This window comes from Tauraco erythrolophus, chromosome 4 (genome assembly GCF_009769465.1).
Source record: "Tauraco erythrolophus isolate bTauEry1 chromosome 4, bTauEry1.pri, whole genome shotgun sequence".
Lineage (NCBI taxonomy): Eukaryota > Metazoa > Chordata > Aves > Musophagiformes > Musophagidae > Tauraco > Tauraco erythrolophus.
Genome location: NC_141468.1, coordinates 55,684,934 through 55,707,339, shown reverse-complemented (window position 1 = coordinate 55,707,339; position 22,406 = coordinate 55,684,934). Strand labels below are relative to the sequence as shown.

Sequence of the window (22,406 nt, the reverse complement as noted above, 5' to 3'; positions counted from 1 at the left end):
CACAGGGTGGAGGCTGTAAGGTGATGATACAATCTGCCAGGCTTCCACATTTTTTCCTTCAAATTAGGTTGAATAAAAAGTGCGGAAATTTTGTGTCACTTACAGTAGTGTTCAAGGCATTGTAATAAGAACTTATTTTATATCAGGTTACTTTTTCAGTAACAGAGTTTGGAACTTCTTGATCAGGTATCAATTTCAAACTTGTGTTCTCCATTTTGTTTCACATTAAGGCTAGAGAGTGCCTCTGCTTCAGGCCAAACTAGATGTAACACTGCTTTCCATTTAAGTCCAGAAACAAACAGGCCCTGGAATGACAACATTTTGTAATACCGTCCCTTCCTCCTACTCTTTCCCAAACAACAACTTGGATGTGAAGCACAACTGTTGCTTTCAGTGGTAATCACTCTGGCCACAACATGAGTCTTCCAGCCTCTTGTAGGCCCTCAGAATGCTGAACTGTAAATGGAGAGAGCAACTGGACAAAGCTTCCGAAAGAAAAATTACTGTAGCAGGAGCCAAGTGGCACATGGCCTTGGAGACTTACCTCTTGCAACTCCACTTTCCTTTAAGTTAAGAAAAAATAATTAGAGAACTTTACACACACACAGTTTCCTGACACACTAAGCAGGAAGCATCTACAAGGAAGAGGGATTTGATCTTTGTATTTCAGCTGAAGTTATTTTTTCTTTTTTTTTTTTAAATAACTGGAAAATTTTGTTATAATTTTCATAAGCACCCTTTTAAGGGTTTTTTTGTTATTCTTCTACTCTGGTGTGAAAAATTTCTGAAAATTGCAGCAAGCATGAGAAATCAAGATTATATTCTCAAACAGAAAAAAACCCACCATACTATTTGAGCCAGATAAAGATCTTATTCCATCACATTACCACTGCATAGAGGAGCCTCTCTTGATTTGAACTTGCAGGATTTTTTTGACTTTGTTCTTACAAAATAGGTTATATTCTCAGATAGCCTATGCCAAAAGCACATACCTCACACCCCACAGTTTAGGAGGGTCAAGTATATAAAATCAGATCAAATTTTTTCAGTTAATTTTCCCTTCAATAGGATAAATTAAAATCCAGTTCTGAAAAGCCCCCAGTCCAAGGGAATCAGTGACTGAAACCTCAGATCAGGACACTGACATTTAAGACTGCCTTTACCATAGATATATTAATTTAATACATTGTAGAGTCCTAAGAGATGTTATTTTTAATATAAACTTATTTTCCAAATAATTTAGAGGAATACAGATTCAAGTAATTCTTCAAAGGCTTGCCTTAAGTTACCCTAACAAAATGTAACTTTCAAAAGTTGACATAAAAGAAGACATTAGTGTGACTGAGAGTATAGAGAACTAGTAACTGTAAATGAACTTAAATTAGTTTAACAGTTCTGGTATTGTACTTAAGTTTACACACATACCTTAACATAACCTACAATGTTTACCATGAATATTAACAGCACATAAGCATTACAATGTGTTAGGTATTGTTGTCTAAACCACAATTTCTCTGGTCCCAGATATTTTAAAACAATAGGACTAGGGCAGCAGCTATGATACATAAACAATTCTTGAAGAAATATGCTTAATGCCATTACTGCTCAGAACTGTGGAAATATAACAAAATACAAGTCACATTTACAGCATAAGGCCCTTTGGTTTCTTAAGCAGCAAATGAAAGAACAATTTCTTCAGTGAAAGGCTTTGAAAAAGAAAGCATGTAGGCTTCCATAAAAAAAGGTAACTAGTTCTTTCCTTCTCAAAATAGCCAGCTACAGTCTTCAAAATATTTCTTATGTAAGAAAGCTCCTGAAATTCCTAGGAAAGAAAAAGTTAAAACTCAACAGTAGTATCTTACAGAGAAGATACTCTATCATGGGCAAGCTGAACATACACCTTCTGGGAAGTAGAAGAAACTACTGCTTGGTTTTCTGGAAAGCTTTATTAAATTTAGAGTAATAAAATAAAAAGTACCTGAAATACCATATATTCTAGAGCTTACAAATCTGTATTTGAGAACTCGCTTCATATTCATCTATCCTTCATAAGGACTTGAGCTAAAACAAAATTAAAATGAAATAGTTTATTCTAGTCAAGGCAATTTATGGCACTCCGCTTTTTCACACAACCATGTGCAACTTGTGCAAGGCAATCCTTCTCCATCTTCCGAACAGAGCCAAAATCTATGAAGTCATTAAAGATATTTCTGTATAACTGCTTACTTACACCGAACTGCTTAGTTACACAGTTAGGGCAGTCAACATCTGAATTTTACAGAGAACATTCTTTTCAGGAGGTTCCATAACTCGTATTCTTTTTTCACACGTTAGAAGCAGTATCAAATTATCCAAAACATTGGAATATTTAACAAATGCGATCTTGTCACCACATGTATTTTAAAATGCTGCTTAAGTGGTATGTTGCTTTTGCTATATGGCTGGTAACAAGGATCTGGCATTAAAAAACAGGTTGCAAAACAGCATGACCGTTGGAGCAGTGTTCTTACTCTGTCTCAAACTTGCACAAAGTTTTAAAACAACTTCTGATCCTCCTGAATCTTGTTGTTTACTACCGCATTTATTTTAATTATCTTATAAGAGAATAAATATAAAATATTTGTTCTTCTTAGCCTCTTACACAGTCACTGGTTAGAGATCTTTCTATGCAACACAACTTTTTGAGGCAGCATAAAAATTTACTTTTTGCAAACTGTCATATAGCAGAATGACAGTTTGTGCCAAATTCAGGCAACACAAATCATCAATAAGAACTTAGTACACACTGAAAGGACTGGGCCGCAGGACTGTGTTCAGCAGGGTTATTACTCCCTAAGCACTTTTATTGAATTTAAGAAACAAAATTTTGTAGAAGATTTCATAGGTCTTGATTGAGTACGCTTCTGAATAATTTTGAAATACTTAGCTGCTTCTTTTTGATTGAATATATGCATCCTACCTTCAGTGCTCTGATGTTCAGTAAAGAGACAGGAAATCTTTAGCATGTAAGATGACTTTGCACTTACACAATTTCACTGCAGTACCAGGTGAATGCAAAAATCAAGTCTTTTTCCCAGTGCAAAAGTCTTTACTTCGCTGTGTTGAAAGTTTCCCCAAATCATGCTTTTATTAATCAAAAAAGATGTTAATCAGCTTACCCATGATCCAAATTTCATCAATCTTTGAAAGAAGAAAACAAACATTTTACCCAAAAAGATCTTTTAAGTCATTACTAGCTGAGCTGCTGTTAGTCATTGTGTTTGCTGGTTGTGCAAAGTTCTGAGGAGCAAAGAAAGGATTACCCTGTATACCAAAGCCAGACTGTCCTATCATGTTCATCTGAGGTCCCAAGACTGAACTGCTCACACCTGGGGACCCTTGTGGGGGTACAAACTGATTAACCCATTGGCTTGATTTCTGTTGAGCCAACTGTTTCATGCTAACTTTGGGTTTTTGAGGACCAAAAAGATTATCTAAAGCAGACATATCTGGGGGTCTGTTCTGTTGCGTCAGTGGAGAGATTGCAGATGCAGCATTCATAGGACTGTAATTGGGCACATTGGCAGTTGGTACAATGTTCATCTTGGTTGTTGCTATTGCACTTGGACCACTGAAGAAATTCTGAGTGGTGGGACCAGCTCCCATACTGAATCCAGCAGTCTGAAAACCCATATTAGTATTTAGTCCATTTGTTACGTTTCTCTTTGTGTTGTCAACAGGTGATGAAAATCCCATTCCAACACCCACAGAAGGGACAGAAGAGAAGCTGTTTGAAGATGCAACTTTAGCTTTGTTGATAGAATGGCTAGTCAAAGATGACATATTATCTATCAAGGTATCAGTCAAGTCTTTTGTCTGCAAAATACATAAAATGTCATTAAATACTTTTCCTGTACAAACACGCTAGCAACAGTCTTTATCATTGCTCCTGCAGAAGTGGAATTCATTTATCAGAAATTTGAATTCACTGCATAGAATCAGGCATGAAATGGAATTATACACAAAACCAAATAAGATATTTTTGTTCTTTGCTGCTTAGAACTAATTGCTATGCATCTTTAATTTGACAACTAAGTCTATACATGAAGTACTACTGTGACATTTGCTTACATGCCCCATCCCTATGTCCAAGCCCTTTATATATTCAGTTAACAAAACTCTTCAGAGCAAAATCTTTTTTAATATGTGCTTTTTCCTTATCTAGAACACAGGCCTTCCAACAATATGTATTCCTTTGAAAACTCCTGCAGTTTAAAAAGTGGGAAATATTGCCAATGATGCTAAAGGAAGGCAGATTAAAACTTATATTAGTTTTTCTCAGCTGTGCCATTGCACTACCAGTGAAAACAAAGGTGACCCAGAGGAGGCAAAAAAAGCCAAATGCATACAGCACTTGAAAGGAAAAAGCATCACGGCTCCAATGGAAACAGTGCAGTAGTTGGTTATTTCTCACCTGCTTCACTGGAGGTGTTATTACAGTTGTTTGTGGTTTAAGAGGTTGCTGGCTTTTCAGTTTCTGTGCCTGTTCTTGTTCTTTAGCTAACTTTTGCTTCTCTTCAAGTGTAAGTGATGCCTTTAAAAGAGAAAGTACTGACACTAAGTTGCACAAAATAGTTATTCTTACATTAATATTTTTATCTCATAAATAGCACTGTCATTTCAGTATGTGGTAGAACAATACATATTATTTACACAAAAAAAGAAAGAGGATAAGCACAAAATCTATTATAATATCACATTGCTAAAAAGTACTTAAAGCAAATAAATACAATATTAAAAGTAGCATAATGAGAAATATGAACAGATTTCAAATAACAAGATTGATAAATTCATGACAAAACCATTTCAGCTTTGTCTTCTGAACGTTGGACATAAGAAAAAGTGTTCTTCACAGTTTTTCTTTTTATATGGTTACCAACTGGCACTTGATATAGAACTGCAACTGACCATGAAGTTGGAAAGAGAATTTTATTTTTAAATCGCTTAAGAGACTTTTTAGGATATTAACTCTATTTTTGTTAATGATAAAGGATAAAATAATAAATTCACTCCCCCTTAGTCTAAAAGTGGTGAGAGAGTTCAGATGACCAGAAACTGAAACAATAAAATCTATAGATTCTGAGGAGCCATTTACATAATTAATAGCATGAAAAGAATTTTATATTAGTTTATGCTTATGTTTAATATTCTATCATATCATGCTTTTTCTTTACTTCTTGTATTTATCCTCATATTGATTGTTCATTTTAACTTTGAATTGTACAGTAAATGTTAGTCTCTGCTACTACATAAAATTCTACATTTTATCATCACCTCTGTAATTTTATCATGTAGATGCTTGTTTTGATTTTCCTATCTAAATCCACTGCTGAAGTTTCAGTTTCATTGAAATCTATAACTAAGGAGAAACAAAATGACCTAAAATTTATAATCCTAATTGCTGCCTACTTTGTACAAAGCTATTTTCAAGGAAAGGCTTTCACAGAAATTCAAGGATATAATTTGAACATTTTTCAGTGGATCTTCACTCATGACTATGTATGGTGCTATTGTATATAAAAGCAGTTAGTTTTTCTTTTAAAGCTTTAAATATGATAAGTATTTACACATACTCTTTATGCAACTGGATCAGCCTTGCATTAGACAGATGGATGTAACAGGATTCCAAAACAAAGTAAAACACACCTTTTTCTGTTTTGATGACATCTCATTCTCTTTACTATCAGATCCACTAGTTAGAAGGTCAGTTCCACTAGTATTAAATACCTTGTCAATCTGTTCAAGTTCAAAGAAACAAAATTTAGTTTTTTGAAATGTTGTATTTGAAGGTAACATAAATATTGACTTTTACATTTCAAATTTCTACATATAAGTAACACAATAAAATATTGTTGTTTACCTGATTATTTGTACTACTAGATCTTGCCTCTTCAGACACACTCATTTGGTTAGCTATATCCAAAGATCTATATAGTATAGAGTATACATATTACAAAAAGATAACTTTGCAGACACATCAACAACACTAATTCAGCAATGCAGATTATTCTTCTGTATTTAAATAATGCAAAAAAATTGCATTGTAAGATCATTGCCATTTTTATAGAATGCCTGTAGGAGACTGGAAAATGTTAATATTCTAAATTGTCAAGGTTTCCGATTGATCATTTCACATGTTCCTCCTTTGAACGAGGCGACACAGACTTTGGGAAGACCAAGTTAATTTGGCTCAGAAATCTGACCTCGTATCAGACTCCATGAAATAGCTTTAAATATCTTCAAATATCACTGCGTTCTAAAAGGCTGCAATGTTTATGTTTCTCCAGTATGGTTTATGTTCTCAACAACTACAGAAAAGCAACTTAGCATATATGAAGCAAGACATAAACTGTACTAGTGGAGTTCAGTATGAACTTTTACATTTAATGAATTAATTAAAAATTATTGACTCAAAATAATAAACTGTGATTGAACTGTACAAAAGATTTTACTCTATAAAACCACTGACATCACAATATTATTATCATTCTAGGACTAAAAAATCTTTGCTGATAACTGTGTTTATTTGAGGTAATTCTCAACTACTGAAGTGAGAATTACCTAAATTTTTTATTGCTATAGCTAGAGTTCTCTTACATTTGCCAAAAAATTAACTGAAATTTATCTCTGTTCACTTGTTTCTTCTCTAACACACATGTAAACAAACACTTACTTCTGTTGCTCTTGCATGACATGAAGTTGCTCAAGTTTTGTTTTATGCTCTGCCTCCAATCTATTAAGCATATCTTTTATAACACAAATAAAAGAATTGAACTGTAAAAGAAACATACAAGAAAAACATGTGTGGCAAACCAGACAAAAACCCACAGATTAATATTACCACATTAATTTGAAAAAAAAATCCTATGATTGCAGTTCTACATTATCTGCAACAGTTACAAACAAGAGCAAGGGAAGAAACATTAAGATCGTACTTTAGCTTTTAATCTGAATTGCAATTATGTTAGTAGGTAACTGCTTTTGCAGGATTAGTTGGAAGGTGATAGTATTCGTTTTGAAATTTTATACTAGATCAATTAAATCCACTGAAAAATAAAAAGCTTTAAACATGCAAATACAGCAACACTGGAAGGTTTTTTGGTTTTGTTTGTTTGCTTTTACAACAGACATAGACATACAGTTACGTCAAAGAAAAATCCCCACAACAGTTTAAATCTGTTCTCTGCAAATTTATCAAGTAAAAGCAAGTAACATAGTCATGTTCATACCTGATTGAGATTAAGATTGTTCTCAATACTAAGAGGAATCAGATGGGGCAATACCTTTCCTGCAAGTTGTTCTTTGGTAATTCCCAACTTCTTATGAGTAAATGTACATTTGTAAATACCTGACATACAACATCAAATACAAAAATTGTTAAATTTAGTATGTGAACAAAGTAGCGTTCCCTATATGTACTGATGTATTTGAACATACACTGGCTCTGTGTGCAAGCAGGGACAAAGAGAATCATAAAAGCTAAGTACTCATTCACAACACAAACGTATCACGGCAAGAGGCTTTGCTAAAGTTGAGAATAAGAGGAAGTCCACAGTAATACTTTGCAGCTATGAAACCTGGTATTAGGCAATATATAGTCCTGGTCAATTATGTAAGAATATGCTTTTTTGAACGGATCATTAACAACTGAGTTACCACAAACTGACAAATTGCCACTGAGAAATTAAATTGCATTAACTAAGGATGTGTTCTCTCCTGGGATACAAAAGTGTCTAGGAGTAACTATCACACTGCTCTCTGCATTTTACAAAGATTCTTACCCAAACGTTTGGGGCTGTGTTACACACGGCTGTTTTGTGAAACCTCACCCAGACTATGCTCCATTTCAGTGTAAAGACAGCCATGTTTGTTTAAATGTCCAACAAAATGAGTCTAACAAAACCTGCAGTGAAGAGCAGTAGATTTGTAGACAGTCATTTATAGCATCTGACATGCAAGAGTGGTAAAAGGCAACAGTAACATCTTAAAAGCTCAGCAGCATCTGAAAGAAGACAGTTCGTATACTCTTCTGAGGAAAACAGCCTCTCTGGCTGCGTGGACCATACAGTCCATGACAGTGTAACAGTCCAAGAACTGCAATGAGTATTCTGAACTGCATTGGGCCTTGAAGACTACAAATATATGTACTAGTGTGTGGAAGTACCAGCAATACATATGGTAGCTGAACACAGGCATACTAAAGAACCAGAAACAGGAAGTTTTTAACAGTCATTTTAGCAATACACTATGAAAACATTACGGATGATAATATGGAAAGCTCTCAGATTTACAAGATCAAAGCACAAAACAGAAGAAAGTTGAAAATATTAATTACCTAAAATTCCCATTAGCACTGCAGGTTCCTTGGATGGAATTTGTTGTAGAAAAGGTAAAATATCATCAAGTACAAACCATTTATCCAAGTACTCCAAAATCTTGCCTAAGCACACTAGTGAGTTTACCCGGACCTGTGAAGTACGACAATGAAACACACTCTTTACTATGTTTTTGCCTAAGAAAAAAACCCCATACAAAACTCATACTTAGAAGAACAGGTGCTGCTGAAACTACGACCTTTGTATCTGAAAATTCAAGTCAAGTTAAAACAAAATCTTTTGTGTCATAAAAGGAAAATATATATAGTTACACACGGATCACAAAACCTTGGCTTTCCTGTGGGACCAACACTGTTATTCTGGAACACACTTCAACAATTTTTACAGTATTTTTAACAACAGTAAGTTGCTAATAACTTTAAAAACTGTTAGAGTAAAAAAGTAAATGGTGCTTTTGTACTTATAAAAGAGAGCAAAAAAAAATCTCAAAAAGAAATCAAGGCACACTGATGGGCTTTTCTTTAAAACAGCAGCAAAGTTGAAGTAAATTAAAGGTAACAACGTTTTCCGATGACTGAGAAAGAGATAAAATTATTAGAATACTTACAGCAAGAGAAGAAGTTTGCAAACATGCATTTTTAATTCTTGGAATTAATGAATTTTTCATTGATGGATAATCTATTAAATTGGCAAACGTGGGAATTATGTTTAGGCAAAGCTCCTGTTAAAAAAAAAAAACACGCATAAGTTTAGAAGGAAACATGCATGTTTATTATAAAATTAGTACTAAAGATCAAAATTAGTTTAAAATGTCTTCTTAAAATTATCTTTTAAGGAAATATTTAAGGAAATATCATGTTCAACTAAGCTGACCTTAATCTATCACACTTACTTAAAAATAGCTGGAAAAATAAAGCATCATGATATGCAGATAGAACTCTGGAAAATGGATTTCAAAAAGAGTATTCATAAATTTATAATAAAATATTTGGATAGCAGGAATATCTTGCATTTTCATAAAAACCTTTATATAAAAAATGACTTTTATTACATCAAATTATAACATTTTCCTACACAAATCAAGCAAATCTGAGTGAGTATTATCAACTCTGCAGCAGCACAATGATACGCTGAAACATAAAAGAGCATGCCAAGATTAAACATAGTTAAGCAACAGAGGAAAAAAAAATACCCAATTTCAGGCCCATCTCAAAAAATAACGAGATAGTAATATTCAGTATAGGTTGCAAGTAAATACCTGAGTAACAAAACTACTGATGCAGAAAAAACTCAAGCCAGGTATGTACAAACAAAAACCTTCATCAAAAGTACTGTAAAGGCATTGCAAAGGTGAAAGTCACATCTGATTATCCAAAACCTTCTTTAAGAAATATTTTCTTTGCTCATCTCCCCCTTCCCCTCCTGAATGTCCTTGGCTAACTGGAATTTAATTCCAGTGGAAGAACGATTTAAAACAAACAAACAAACAAACAAGCAAGCAAAAAAACGTAGAAAGGTAGAGAAGCATAAAGAGAAAAATTGAAATATGGTTACATAAAAATGTCACCAGAAGGTATATTAACATGATTTCACAGCAAGTCAGGTCTTCCAAGGTAACTGACAGCACACATATTCTCACCAGTGGGACCTCAGAATAAGACACCTCTCACTGACTGGTAAGAACATGCATGCCTGCACGGTTTTTGCGGCACAGGCAACAGTTTATAAATGCACATCCTACTGTTTGCTATGGTGGCTAGTCAGAATTTAGGATAAGAGCATTAGAACAACAATCAAATGGTTACTCCCTGGAAAATAAGATAACTAAATTTTATTTCACTAAAACAAATTTTCTTTAATAAAACATTCATCTCTTTCAACATTCAGGAATATCACACCGCTTCATCTTTTTTTTTCAAGTAAACAAACACAAGGATATAAAAAATTTGGCACATCAGCTTAAAGAAAAGAGAAGAAAACTGTTTTAAACAAAGGCTGCAATTACTGTACCTGGATCTGAATTGAAGGGGCTTCCAAGGCTCTATAAACCATTGGTAGAACACTGTTCTTTATTTCATCTGGTGGAGTTTTGGTTAGAAGTAAGTCCATTTTTTGCAGGAAGATCAACAAGATCTATTAAAAGAAGGACAATTCAGAAGCCAAAAGTTTTAACTTTAGAAACATATACTTACAACGTAAAGTGCGTTGTATCATATCATAAAAACTTCAGAAGTTTTCTTCCAACTCAGTAAATGTGATCACTTACCATGTTGCTTGCCTGAAGGCATGGAAGACAAAAAACACTTTTACATATTATTGCATTTTAAAAATAGCAAATACAAATCAAACAAAATATGCGTGTTCTCGACTAATCCTTCCAAAGTAAGAATTCATAACGGCTAAGGACGGAGTTCTTGTTTCTATTTACAACAAGTTATTTGGTTATTTGTTAAAATCCACCCACAGAAAACCTTTATACACACATCCCTATTGAAAAAGCTAACCTTTCAAAAAACTATGGTTCAAATGCTGCCCTTAAGGCATTTGATCACAACGCCACATAAAAGCTGCATTCCATTTGTATCTAGAATCAAAACAGGGACACGATGAAAAGAATCTTACAGCTACTATAAGAACACAAAACAGCTTTATTCTATTTCACACAGAAATTATGTATCGTAAACTGAAAAATCCCAAACAACAAAAAAATCATAACACATTAATCTAAAAAGCAACACCGGAATAGCACATTTACATAGTGGAATTCACCTTACTTAGTCTTGGCCTTCTAAAAGTGAGCTTCTACTCTAAATTACTCATTCAGGTTCAATATCCAATACAGAGAGCTATGTAACTCATAAGACTCATGTCTCATCTCAGAGAGGTGAGACAACTTGCTACAGGTGACACTGACTATCCACTGATATCTAAACTTCTTTTAGAAAGTAGGTTAGACCAGATGGATAAATTGTGGTGAATGGTATCACGTTTACAATAAAAAGCCAAGTATTTCACAGGAGGAAAAGATTTCAATTTTTAAGTCTAAAAATACATAGCAATCAGTGCTTGTATATCAAATAAACAGAAGCATTCGAGTGTAGAAATACAAGTGCACCAAGACCACATATGTTTCCCCTCTCATTTGCTTCCTTTACAGGGAAGAAAAATAAATTCTTTTGAACTGCAGCTAATGTGTGTTTTCTTACTGTGTAATTAGCTAAACTGTACACACACACACACACACAGACTCATTCATTCATTCCATGAATACTGATCGTGATGCAATATCCCCAAATTTGGGAGAATTAGAGTGAGATGGATCAGATAAGTTTTAAAGTTAGATTTTATAATTATTCTTGATTAAGGATTTTTTATTTGTCCTAAACTTGACTTTTTGAAACATTCATGTGCTCATAACATTGTCCTCTTGTCTAGCAACCTTGTAATGCTGTGGCATGACAGTTTCCAAGTTAGTAAAATATATATTTTAGAAGGATTGTTTGATTGTTTTTGCAAATTTGAAAAGGACATGAATGAAACCTGTTATTTAACACCTAGAAAAGCTTTAAAATAAGAACCAGATATTTGAACACATAATGGACTGCTTTTGAGTTAAATATCATACTTTATGGTCATTTAGATTTCACAGCAGTTCAGTTGTTTTCCACCAGCTGTCAATGGTTTCGACTAAGATAACTTAAAGCTGAATTGTTTTTGAAATCTCTCCTTACCTGTCTTTAACTTCAATGTAGTGCACACTGTTCCAATGAACCCCCTTTTATTTTAAGCTTTCTAAGATCCTATTTGATAACTTTTTATCTATTTAAGTTAGAAACTAAGATGTCATAGTCACAGACTCAAAATACACCATCTAACAAGCAAGCAGCAGCAGTTGCACTCTAAACAATAATGCTAAAGATATGCTTCATTCATTAATACAGAGCCCAGGGCTTGTCAGGGAATACTTTGGTTTACTGAATTAGAATATGAATTTTCAGTACTTCATAAGCTAAGTCTCTATGGATTCCCCTAGATATAAATTAAGGGTTTGTCTACACTGGGAAGTCATGTCAGAGTAAGTGAGGATGGTAATTTACAGCCCATCAGTTACTCCATGCTAACTCCAAGAGCATGGTAAGAATGAGTAACTAAATATTCCATTTTCATATTATAAAATCCCTCATCCACAGACATAGTGAACACTGGATAACAATTTCTTCATATTGAATTACCGGAGCCTCCCTATGACACATTCACTTCCTAACTCAAGAATCCTACAAAAGCCAAGTGACAGGCCTCATACAAATCTAAAACATCTTGAGAGAGCATTTGGAAGAAACACTGACATCGTCCCCATCCGCCCCTCTCTGTGAGTTACAAACACACAGGAACTGGATGGTTTTGCCTTGCACAAGGACAGTCAGACCTGGAATTCTGTCCACTAACACTCTGAACCTTTATATTTTTTTCCTGAATTCCTAGTATATTAACTCTGAAAACCTGTCCTAGATTACTTAAACAAACTTTGCCATACTAAAAAGACCATAGAAATAATAGTGGAATAAGCCTTCTAGTACTCAGTGTGCATTAAAGAAAGTCAACATAAGAATTTAATATACAGTATTTAGAAAGCTACAGAAAAATTTTGTGAAGCTTGCTCTTTATGAGCTGACCCCAAGTCTGCATTTTGCTTCCCTCATTTCTCAAGAAATGAAACAAATTTTGCACCCATTATGCTCCAGATAACTTTGAGACAAACTTTTTGCAGTGAGGATTGTCTCACAAATCTGATGTTAAAGGTAGAAAAACATAATGTTACCTTTTAGGACAAAGCAGTACAAATAAGATGTTCAATGGTTTTCAGTCAGTTAGGCATGTAATTTTTTCAAGACAACAACAATGCTAGCGTTCCCCCAAAGTATAGAACTTTAAGTAATCTAATTTTCTGAGGTACTCTTAGTTACATAATTGTCCCTTTTTCCTGCTCCCCAGTGGAATCAAAGTTCTATGATCCAGTTTTCTGAAACCTAGAAATAAAAGGTCTACTTGTTCATTCCTATATTTATTCTGCCCCTTAAATGCTCTGCAGAGAAATAACAGCATGCAGCAGTAAAACAAAGTGAGCTTGACGGAATGCGTATCTGCCTTTTATCTGTGGAGGCACAATGCCTAACTTAGTGACAGAATTCTCAGGAATCATAATGCACATGATGTTGACAAAAGGATGCAAATATTTTGCTCTTTTACAGAAATTATAACATCTTACTACTTTTATGCATGTAAACAACAGAAAAAAACGTATTTTACTTACACAATACATTTGTCAAATAAAATGAAACAAATTTCATAAATTTGTGCACAGCCCTCAAATAAACATTATTATCATCAGTAAACAGCACTTTTAACAGAGTGTCAAAGTTACAACTTTTTCACTCCATGATCCCAGTGTCAGCAATCTGGATACAAGGAAAAAAAAAAATCATAGGTTCAGCTACTGGTAGAATATGTACAAATATTGTACTGTACAATCTCACTCAGATTGGCTAGGTAAGTGATCAAATGCTTACAAATATATCTTCTACAACCAACCAAAACCAAGAATTGAGTGGTAAATTAAATGTTTGCTTTTTTTCTAACCTAATCTCATCTATAAATGCAAATATACCCTCAAAAAACCCATCTGAAACAGCAGGGGCGGACGTTTTATGAATTTTCTGGAAAAAAGATCTATTTCTTATGACTCAAGACTGACTGCTTGGAAAACTACAGAGCAGGCTGCGCAATCTGTGTGAAGCTGGAAAAGGGAAATAGAACAATTAGTCATTTTTCAGGAAAAAAACATCAAAGAGAAAAATTGTAATCTGAACAATATTAACATACCTGGATTGGTTCTTGCTGCTTAAAAACAGGACCAAGATCAGGCAGAATGAGCCTGATATATTCTTCTTTGGAGCATTCCTCAGCAATGAGAAGAACGTTAGGCAAGACAAATGGTACCATATCAGGATTCACAAATTCAGAAGTCAAGCAAGGCAAAATTCGCTGAATTATAACACGCTAAAAGAGAGAAAAACAAGCATGCATCACATTGCGATGCATTGCAGTAAGTTAGCATTGTGTCAGCTCAAGAGCTTTTGTATTCACCTGATATTTACAAAAACAGACTATTTTCAATTTTGAACTCTTAATTTCACAGTACAGTCTAGCTAATTTACACTCTGCTATGTTGCTTACTTTTCTCTGCATTCAAAACATAAGTGGAGACGATAACAACTGTGAAAGTCAACAAAAAGTAATTAACTGTACAGAAAATAGGGCTTTCAGTCACATACATAAATTATGAAAACCTTACTCTATATGCTTTCTTAAAAAAGACCCTTAAAAAAGACCGTATTACCCCCTCGAAATAATCAGTTTTTCAGTACCCCATCACTCACTGAACGAACACCTTCCCGTAAAACTGCAGGTACATTCCCTAAATGGGATTCTGCTGATGAAACAGATACTTACACTGTGGATGTCTACTGTAGAGTTAGACATCCTTAAATACTTTTAAAGTCAAGAAATACACAGCTCAAGGGCACAGTCCCTTTCCTCATAGAATATACTTTCAAGACAGAAAAAAAATAAATGCCCTAAAGATGATTAGGTCAGTCAGCAGCTGTCTAAAGTAGGTGAAATATATCCCATCTATTTCCAAATTCAAAGCATCAATGATTTCTAAGCAAAGGAAAAAAAATCACTAAATTAAAAAGAAGAGAGTGTTAAACATGAAGTCCGAATTTTGCACTGCGTAGTTCAAAACAGAATTAAAAATAAATAAATGTAATGCAATGGCTGAAAAGCTCAGCTATTCTATTATTTTTTAAACTAATACTATTTTTCTATCACACATGCATTATGCCTTATTTAAATTAAAGAATACCACAAAAGGAAAAGGACTCAGTCTAGACATAGCATCTAACACTACACAGAAGAAATCTGTAATGACAGACATTTGCCTTTGAGGTTTCCGGGCACTGCTAGAACAAGAAAGCACTTCGCCTGTTGAGGGAAGGAAGCTTTGCATCATTCAACGTTAAAGTACTGCCTTGCTATGAAAAAACTTGAAGCAATCTTATTGGGAGACAAGATGGCAAGATGACTTCAAAGAGCTATGATAGCATCTGGAAAACAAGGGAAAGCCTTGTAAGAGGAAAGAAGACAACTCCCTTTCAAAGTGAGATGAACTACAAGAGGACAAATGATAGTTCCTTCCACATACTGATGGCGCAATTTGCCATTTTCCATTTAAAGAATTATTGATAGCTGAGGAGTATTTCCACACCAATTATTTTCTAATCTCCCTTTCTTTCCTACTGCTCTATTCTGACAGTCTCCCGGCAGTCTATTATGGCACAATGCTACACAAAGTCCAGCATTCCCAGATTCAGCACATTAATAGATGTCCACATATTCTTAAACTCACTATTGCAAGACATCACTTAGACATACCTTAGGTAGTTTTGGCAGAACCTTTGGTAGCCCTTTAAAAAACTGTGATTTCTGAAGGTTATCCCTTTGAAATAATGAATCAAAATACTGAAGCGTCATTGCTCCCACATCATCGAAGAATGGTATCTAAAAATAAGATTAAAAGCTTGTAATCTGGAGGGAGACAACACTGACACTGTTACAAAGATTTCATAATATAATTACTATTTACCTTCTCAATGCACTACAGTAAACCTTTACAATGACGTGCCTGCATAACATTCACAGATAAAGGTTGATTATTAAGATGGAATTTTCCGATCATTTTAAAGAAACCCATGCATGTTACCTTATTGTATACAAAATAATGTTTTGTCTCCAAAAAATAGAATGAAAAGTAAAATCCTTAATTAAAAGTTCTCCTAGGAATAATTATGCTATTTAATATTACATCAAAGGATTACTGACTAGGCCATCAGTAAGTAAGCACTAGCTGGCTAACACGCCTGGAAATTTATAATGAATCAACAAGCATTTATATGCAATAAATGTGTAATTATATAAACTTCTCACCAACGTTCAGATCGACTTGTAAATCCTGTCCGCTATAATTTCTCACATGATCTTCCATGTTTGCATTACTTCATCAAAGAGGGCACAGGCCTTCAGAAGTATTGTGTAACAATATATATACATAGACCAGGCTTATCAAGATGGTACCAACAAAATACCTGGGGGTTTCATCTATAGCTGTGGTATATCATATTAGTACTGATCGAGCTGCTTCATCGTTAATGACAGATTGATAAAAACACATGATGATATGAAGATAAATATGTAATTTTTTTATATAGTTTATATAAAAATCTATCATCAAATTTTCAGTTTTCAGTTAGCAGATGAACCAAAAGAGTAGAAGAGTGTCTATGCCGGACCTCCACAGACTGGAATGAAAAGTTCTGCATTCAAAAACTTGCACGGCTAAGATTCCTCCTTCCTGCTAGCTCTCAGTTTTAGGGAGGGATATATCAAACCTCATGGGTTCACAACAGTTAAAGACAAAGCATGGTCTCTCAGACTATTTAGAAACTGGTTTCCAGTTGAAAAATTTGTGCAAAAAGAAAGGATATAAAATCAGTTAAATAAGCTCTGCTGTAAGGCAGAAAGAGAAGCTGATAAGAGTAGGGCAATAAAGAAGAAAAGAATCAGAAAAGTGGAGTAGGACAATACAGAAGAAAAGAATCTACCAGCAGAGAATTGAAGTTAGCCTGTACTGTGGTCTTAAATTCGGTCTTCTAGATCACACACGAAAATGTACGTGATGGTGGAATTCTACATAGGTTAACACAAACTAATTAAAACTAGCAAGGTAAACTTGACCACGTCAAGCTCCATTTAGCTCACGTCACGCTGGTCGTAACAAAGTGCTTTTAGAACTAAAGCTCTAATATCTCCACCCTACAACTCAGTCTGCAGTGCAGACGTGGTAAAAGAGACTTAACATCTTCATAAAAACATACTGCTTAGTACAACCATTTACAGCTTGGTTTGTGGCAGTCCTTCAGACAAGTGAGGTGATATCTGACTAATATTTCATAGAATCATAGAATAACATAGTCTGGAAGGGACCTCAGAGATCATCTAATCCAACCTCCCTGTCATGGGCAGGGACGCCTCTCAACTAGACCAGGCTACTCAAGGCTCCGTCCAACTTGGCCTTGAACACCTCCAGGGAGGGGGCATCCACAACTTCTCTGGGCAATTTATTCCAAAGTCTTACCATCCTCATACTGAAGAACGTCTTCCTAAAATCTAATCTAAATCTGTTCTCCTTCAACTTAAACCCATTTCCCCTTGTCCTATCAGTGGACACTCTTGTCAAAAGTCCCTCCCCAGCCTTCCTGTAGGTTCCCTTCAGGTATTGGAAGGCAGCTATTAGGTCCCCCTGAAGTTTTCTCTTTTCATTTGTCAATTTACTCACTTCCCATCTTTCAGTATATGTGTTGGCAGAACCATTCTGTTCTCCCTCCCTTCTTCAATCACTATTTCTTCCAATTACTAAGACACTGATTTCTCTCAGGAAAAGAAGAAAATTGTTTAGCTAAGCAAATCTATAAGCAGGAATCTAAAAGGCTATCAGATATGAGAAAACAGAGTATAAGACAAAGGAAGAACAATGCTTTTAAGGTTCTACTTTCAGACAGTAAAGTGGAGGAAGAGTTTGTCAAATTAAAACTTAAATTATCCTACTTGCAATTTTTTTTTGCTTTATTATGGCAAACAAGCTCCAAATGTATTTTAAGCTATTCTTCTGTATATTTAAGAATGCACTGAAAATCATAAGCCAAAAGTTAATCCTTACATTTATTGCCCTTTATCATTTTATGGCTTTAAAATCCTTCCAATACAGTCTTAAAGATTGAACTGTATAAAAGTATAGCAGAGAAAATACTTTCAACTGTATTGGAAAGCAATAAAATAGTGTTGCATTGAATGATTATTCCAAATTCTGTCTCAGCACCCACTTTTTCCATACAAATAAAGGTCAGCATAAGGACAACTTTTGGCATCAACTAACATCATTATTTCCAAATTAGTTAAAAAATATTTAACATTTCAACTAAAATGAGTAACAGGAAAACACTTCAAAATAGCTCTATTGTTTCTACAAATCAAACACTATTTTCCTTCTTTCCTATGGCTACTATATTTTCCATGAACTGACCTTAGTCATTTGATCTGCGTCTGGTCTGACTGCTGGAGCTACATTTAAGAGTAGCTTTACATGTTCACGCACCTCTTCTGGTATATTCTGAAGAGTACTGGAGCTTAAACGGCTCAGCTGCATAAGTAATTTAAGCACATGCACCATGAAGTCAGAAAATCCTGTATATAACTATTTCCAATATACAACAGGACTATACTTTGTCCTCTTGATGGTTTCTCTACCCACACCTTTGATAGCCCTCCCTTCTCCCCTTTTAAAACCCATTTGTTTATGATCCCTCATAGTCTTCTTTCTGTCTCCCAAAAGTCTATCTGCTTCTGGTCATATTCCCCTATTTCCAACTTATCATTGTGTTAAGGTTATCAGAGAACACAAACCCATTATTTTTAAACGGGTACATGTTATTATCTGAGGTGTTGTCGACACACACTAAAATACAGTACACACAACTAAGGCAATGGCATCCAAAGAAGGTACAACAAAGGAAACTTGCATATGAACATACATTATGTCAGCTGATCCAAGTAACTGTCTTCTGTTAATATTCATAGTTCACAAAGAATATGAAATAGCTGATAGCTAAGTGGATACCAATTGCAATGTCAAGTGATCAAATCACTCTAAACTCAGTCACCTTTAACAGCCCTACATAAGTCACTCACTGCCTTGTGTTTCACGCTGTTCACCCTAACAGGTATTTATTACACAAGATCAGCATTCAACAGGAGAAATCAGGTGAAAAAAGAAATTTGTAGTTTATAAAGTTGGTACATATAACCTTCTCTACATGTACTTTTATTTCCCATATTTTGCTAGGATTCTTTTTTCTTGCTACAAAAATAGCATGCAAGGTAAGAGAATTATTGGATTATTTATATTGGAGCACTGGTATTGTGTTCTACATATTTTAATCTATTTTAAAACAGTAAATTTTCAAATATGAAATCAATGAATAATAGTCACAAATAGAAAAAATACCTGATCCAGCTGCCTACTAAAGCTTTTATAAATATCCTGCTTGTTGACCTCAAAAATTGGTTTCCCTTTATTAAACACTGCATACATAACAGCTCCTAGAGAGTACATATCACTGGCTGTCTCACAGCTCACAGAGAGAATATATTCTGGTGCCAGATATTCAGGATTTGGAAGACACAACGATGGCAAGTTTGGATCCCATTCTTTACACGGGAACTTTGGCTAGGAGAGAAGTAAAAGAAAGTACATTTACTACGGATTTTTAAAGAACATTTTAAATAAGAAACTCTAGCAGCAAATAATTAATCCACTCAAATTCAATTATGAATGAAACAGAAATGGAGTAAGGCAAAACTGTTAAGAATCTGTCTGTAGCGTACAGGGATTAGCTGATGCAGTTACGTCTGACTATTAGAATTGGGAAGTGTAATGCAAAACCAAAGCACTGCTGTAAGAGGGAAACATGTGCCATGATCAAAATTCATTTTAAGAGGTAGCAACCAGGCACTGAGTGGATGCAACAGACTAAATTAGGTAGCTTTGCATGTCGTTCAACACGCAGGTGAGCAGAACCAATATAGGCTTCAGCCTCTGTCTGAAACCATCACTAGTCTATTTTGCCTCCACTGAGCCAACTCGAGCTCTTTTTCTGTGATGACCAAAGGCAGCACTTCAAACCAGACCTGTGCCATATGTTCAAACCTCCTGACAATAAAATATAGAGGTGAATATCAAATAAATGATTCTGTATTGAAATGCAAGGTCATGAGACTGGTTTCAGACAAAGATCTTTAATAATGATAAATATAAATATCTATTACCTCCTGTTCAGATGGATTTGTTGACTGGATACAAAAATCAAAGCCCATAATTTTCCATGCCCCACTCTTATTCAAAATTATATTTTCAGGAGTAATATTTCCATGGACCATTTTCACACTGCTATGCAAAAATGACAAGCCTTCAGAAACCTGTTAATAAAAGATTGTTGTTTCAAGTTAAGTATTTTCCCCAATATCCTGTTAGACATTTACAAAAATTCTGTTCCTGTGGTCCCAGTCAAAGGCAAGTTAACTAAGAAACAATTTTTCACCACTATTTTAGGGTATGTCTTCAAGATTATGTATGAAGGAAATTAAATACAGATGGATAAACAGCTGATGAAATTACTAATGCCAATTAAATATCACAGCATGAGGACAAAAATGCTTTTCAAACCCAATCAACATATTCACCAAATAAAACCTTAGAGCTACTATTCCTCCACAGAAGGTAAAGAAAAGAGTCGCATATGGGAGAGACAGCTGTAGCACAGACATTTATATAGAAAACAAAAATTCATTTGATTTCATATTTTCCATGTCAGAACAAGCAAAACCAGCAGCAACTTAGAACTTCCAGTGTTTATCCTCTCTCATAGTGATCAGGACACTACGATCTCTCACTTCCCAATTATTTGATTTACTATAGTCAGACAAAACTTTGTTTGGCAGTTTACAAACTTTATAAAATAATCATTAATACTAAAAGCATATGAAAATTATAAGGACAATCTGTGTCATACCTGAAGCAAACCATATTTGGTCTCCACATCATAAAGTTTGTATTCTTTAATGTCAGATGGTAAAGGTGAAGGTAGGTTGTCCCAGCTGCCAAGAACGTTAGCTAAACTTGCACAGACTGGTTCTGTACAAAATGCCAAGCAATCTCTATAGAGGAAATACATAAAAACATTTCTTGTAAATAAATATAATATATCTCTTGACTGCAAATAAAGAATCACACAAACAGCATATTATACATTACCAGAGCACTTGTAAAATCAGGCTTTTAGCTGTGTCTAAAACAGGTATGTCCTGAGTGAAGCAATACTTAATATGGTCAGACGATCATCAGAAACAAAAGTAATAAAATGTAAATTAGCACCTGAATATTCTTTTACTTTGCAAATTAAATGAAAAGAAGAGGTGCAAACACGATGATGTTTGTATTACAAACTGCAGTTTGCATGTGTAAAGACTGTTTTCTACATTACTTTATCAATTGTTTTCTTCACAAAAAACTAAAGGTCTTGTTGACACATTTTTGTGTTAACAGGGTTTGAAAAGCACAGATGAAGCAAACTTCCACACAAAGTGGACTGGTTGTAACACTGTGCTTCAAAATGTCAAATTTCAAAGTCCTGAAAACAATGTGTGTCTCCATTTCACAAACTTCATGTAGAATCATAGAATGGTTTGGGTTGGAAGGGATCTCAAAGATCATCTAGTTCTAAGCCCCCTGCCATGGGCAGGGACACCCTCCACTACACCAGGTTGCCCAGAGCCTCATACAACCTGTAACGTAGACAGAGTCATTATATCCACATTCTTCATATGGAGAGGCCCTGGGCAGGCATTGCACCTCACTTCTTTATTGTTTTAAAGTTCTTTTGGAGAAAGCGTTACATGGATGGTAGCACACATACCTGGTTTAAGGATGAATAATTCACAAGAACACTAAATGCTGCACGAGTACAAACACAAAAAACTGAGACTCAGTATTATTCAAAAATGTATCTTTATTACTGTTAAAGTTATAGGCCAGAAGACAGAAGCCTAACTGTTTGTGCATTCCTTAAAAATATCACAGAAGACACGAATTCAGCCAATATCATGAATACATGAATTCAGCCAACCTGACAGAACTACTGCTTGTCTTCCTCCCTACTGTTCTGTTCACACCATTCCTTTCATGTTTCTATTAACACAGCTAGGGCTATAAAACTTGTTTCTGTGAAAATCACAAGGAAGAATCAGAGCACAGAAAGACAAAGTACTTCATTTTCAATCTGACTTCAACTTTACCATAGT

At 34.7% G+C, this 22,406-nt stretch overlaps 1 protein-coding gene across 2 annotated transcripts in view; it reads right to left on the bottom strand.

The window, feature by feature from the left end:
• Positions 1-1,379: 1,379 nt before the first annotated feature.
• The window catches only part of SCYL2 (SCY1 like pseudokinase 2), a 35,924-nt gene continuing 14,897 nt past the window's right edge, over positions 1,380-22,406 (bottom strand). The window contains exons 4-19 of one of the 2 annotated variants that reach the window (XM_086610957.1): positions 21,119-21,263; positions 20,376-20,525; positions 19,555-19,776; positions 18,574-18,690; positions 15,870-15,995; positions 14,256-14,432; positions 10,642-10,653; positions 10,386-10,508; positions 8,983-9,096; positions 8,375-8,507; positions 7,269-7,387; positions 6,713-6,813; positions 5,900-5,966; positions 5,686-5,775; positions 4,454-4,573; positions 1,380-3,855 (exon numbers count right to left, since the gene is read on the bottom strand). In XM_086610957.1, the coding sequence (XP_086467083.1) occupies positions 3,205-3,855; positions 4,454-4,573; positions 5,686-5,775; positions 5,900-5,966; positions 6,713-6,813; positions 7,269-7,387; positions 8,375-8,507; positions 8,983-9,096; positions 10,386-10,508; positions 10,642-10,653; positions 14,256-14,432; positions 15,870-15,995; positions 18,574-18,690; positions 19,555-19,776; positions 20,376-20,525; positions 21,119-21,263 (2,467 nt within the window). In that variant the 3' untranslated portion in view covers positions 1,380-3,204. The remainder of the gene's footprint in view (positions 3,856-4,453; positions 4,574-5,685; positions 5,776-5,899; positions 5,967-6,712; positions 6,814-7,268; positions 7,388-8,374; positions 8,508-8,982; positions 9,097-10,385; positions 10,509-10,641; positions 10,654-14,255; positions 14,433-15,869; positions 15,996-18,573; positions 18,691-19,554; positions 19,777-20,375; positions 20,526-21,118; positions 21,264-22,406) is intronic. The other variant, XM_086610956.1, reaches the window with a different exon arrangement.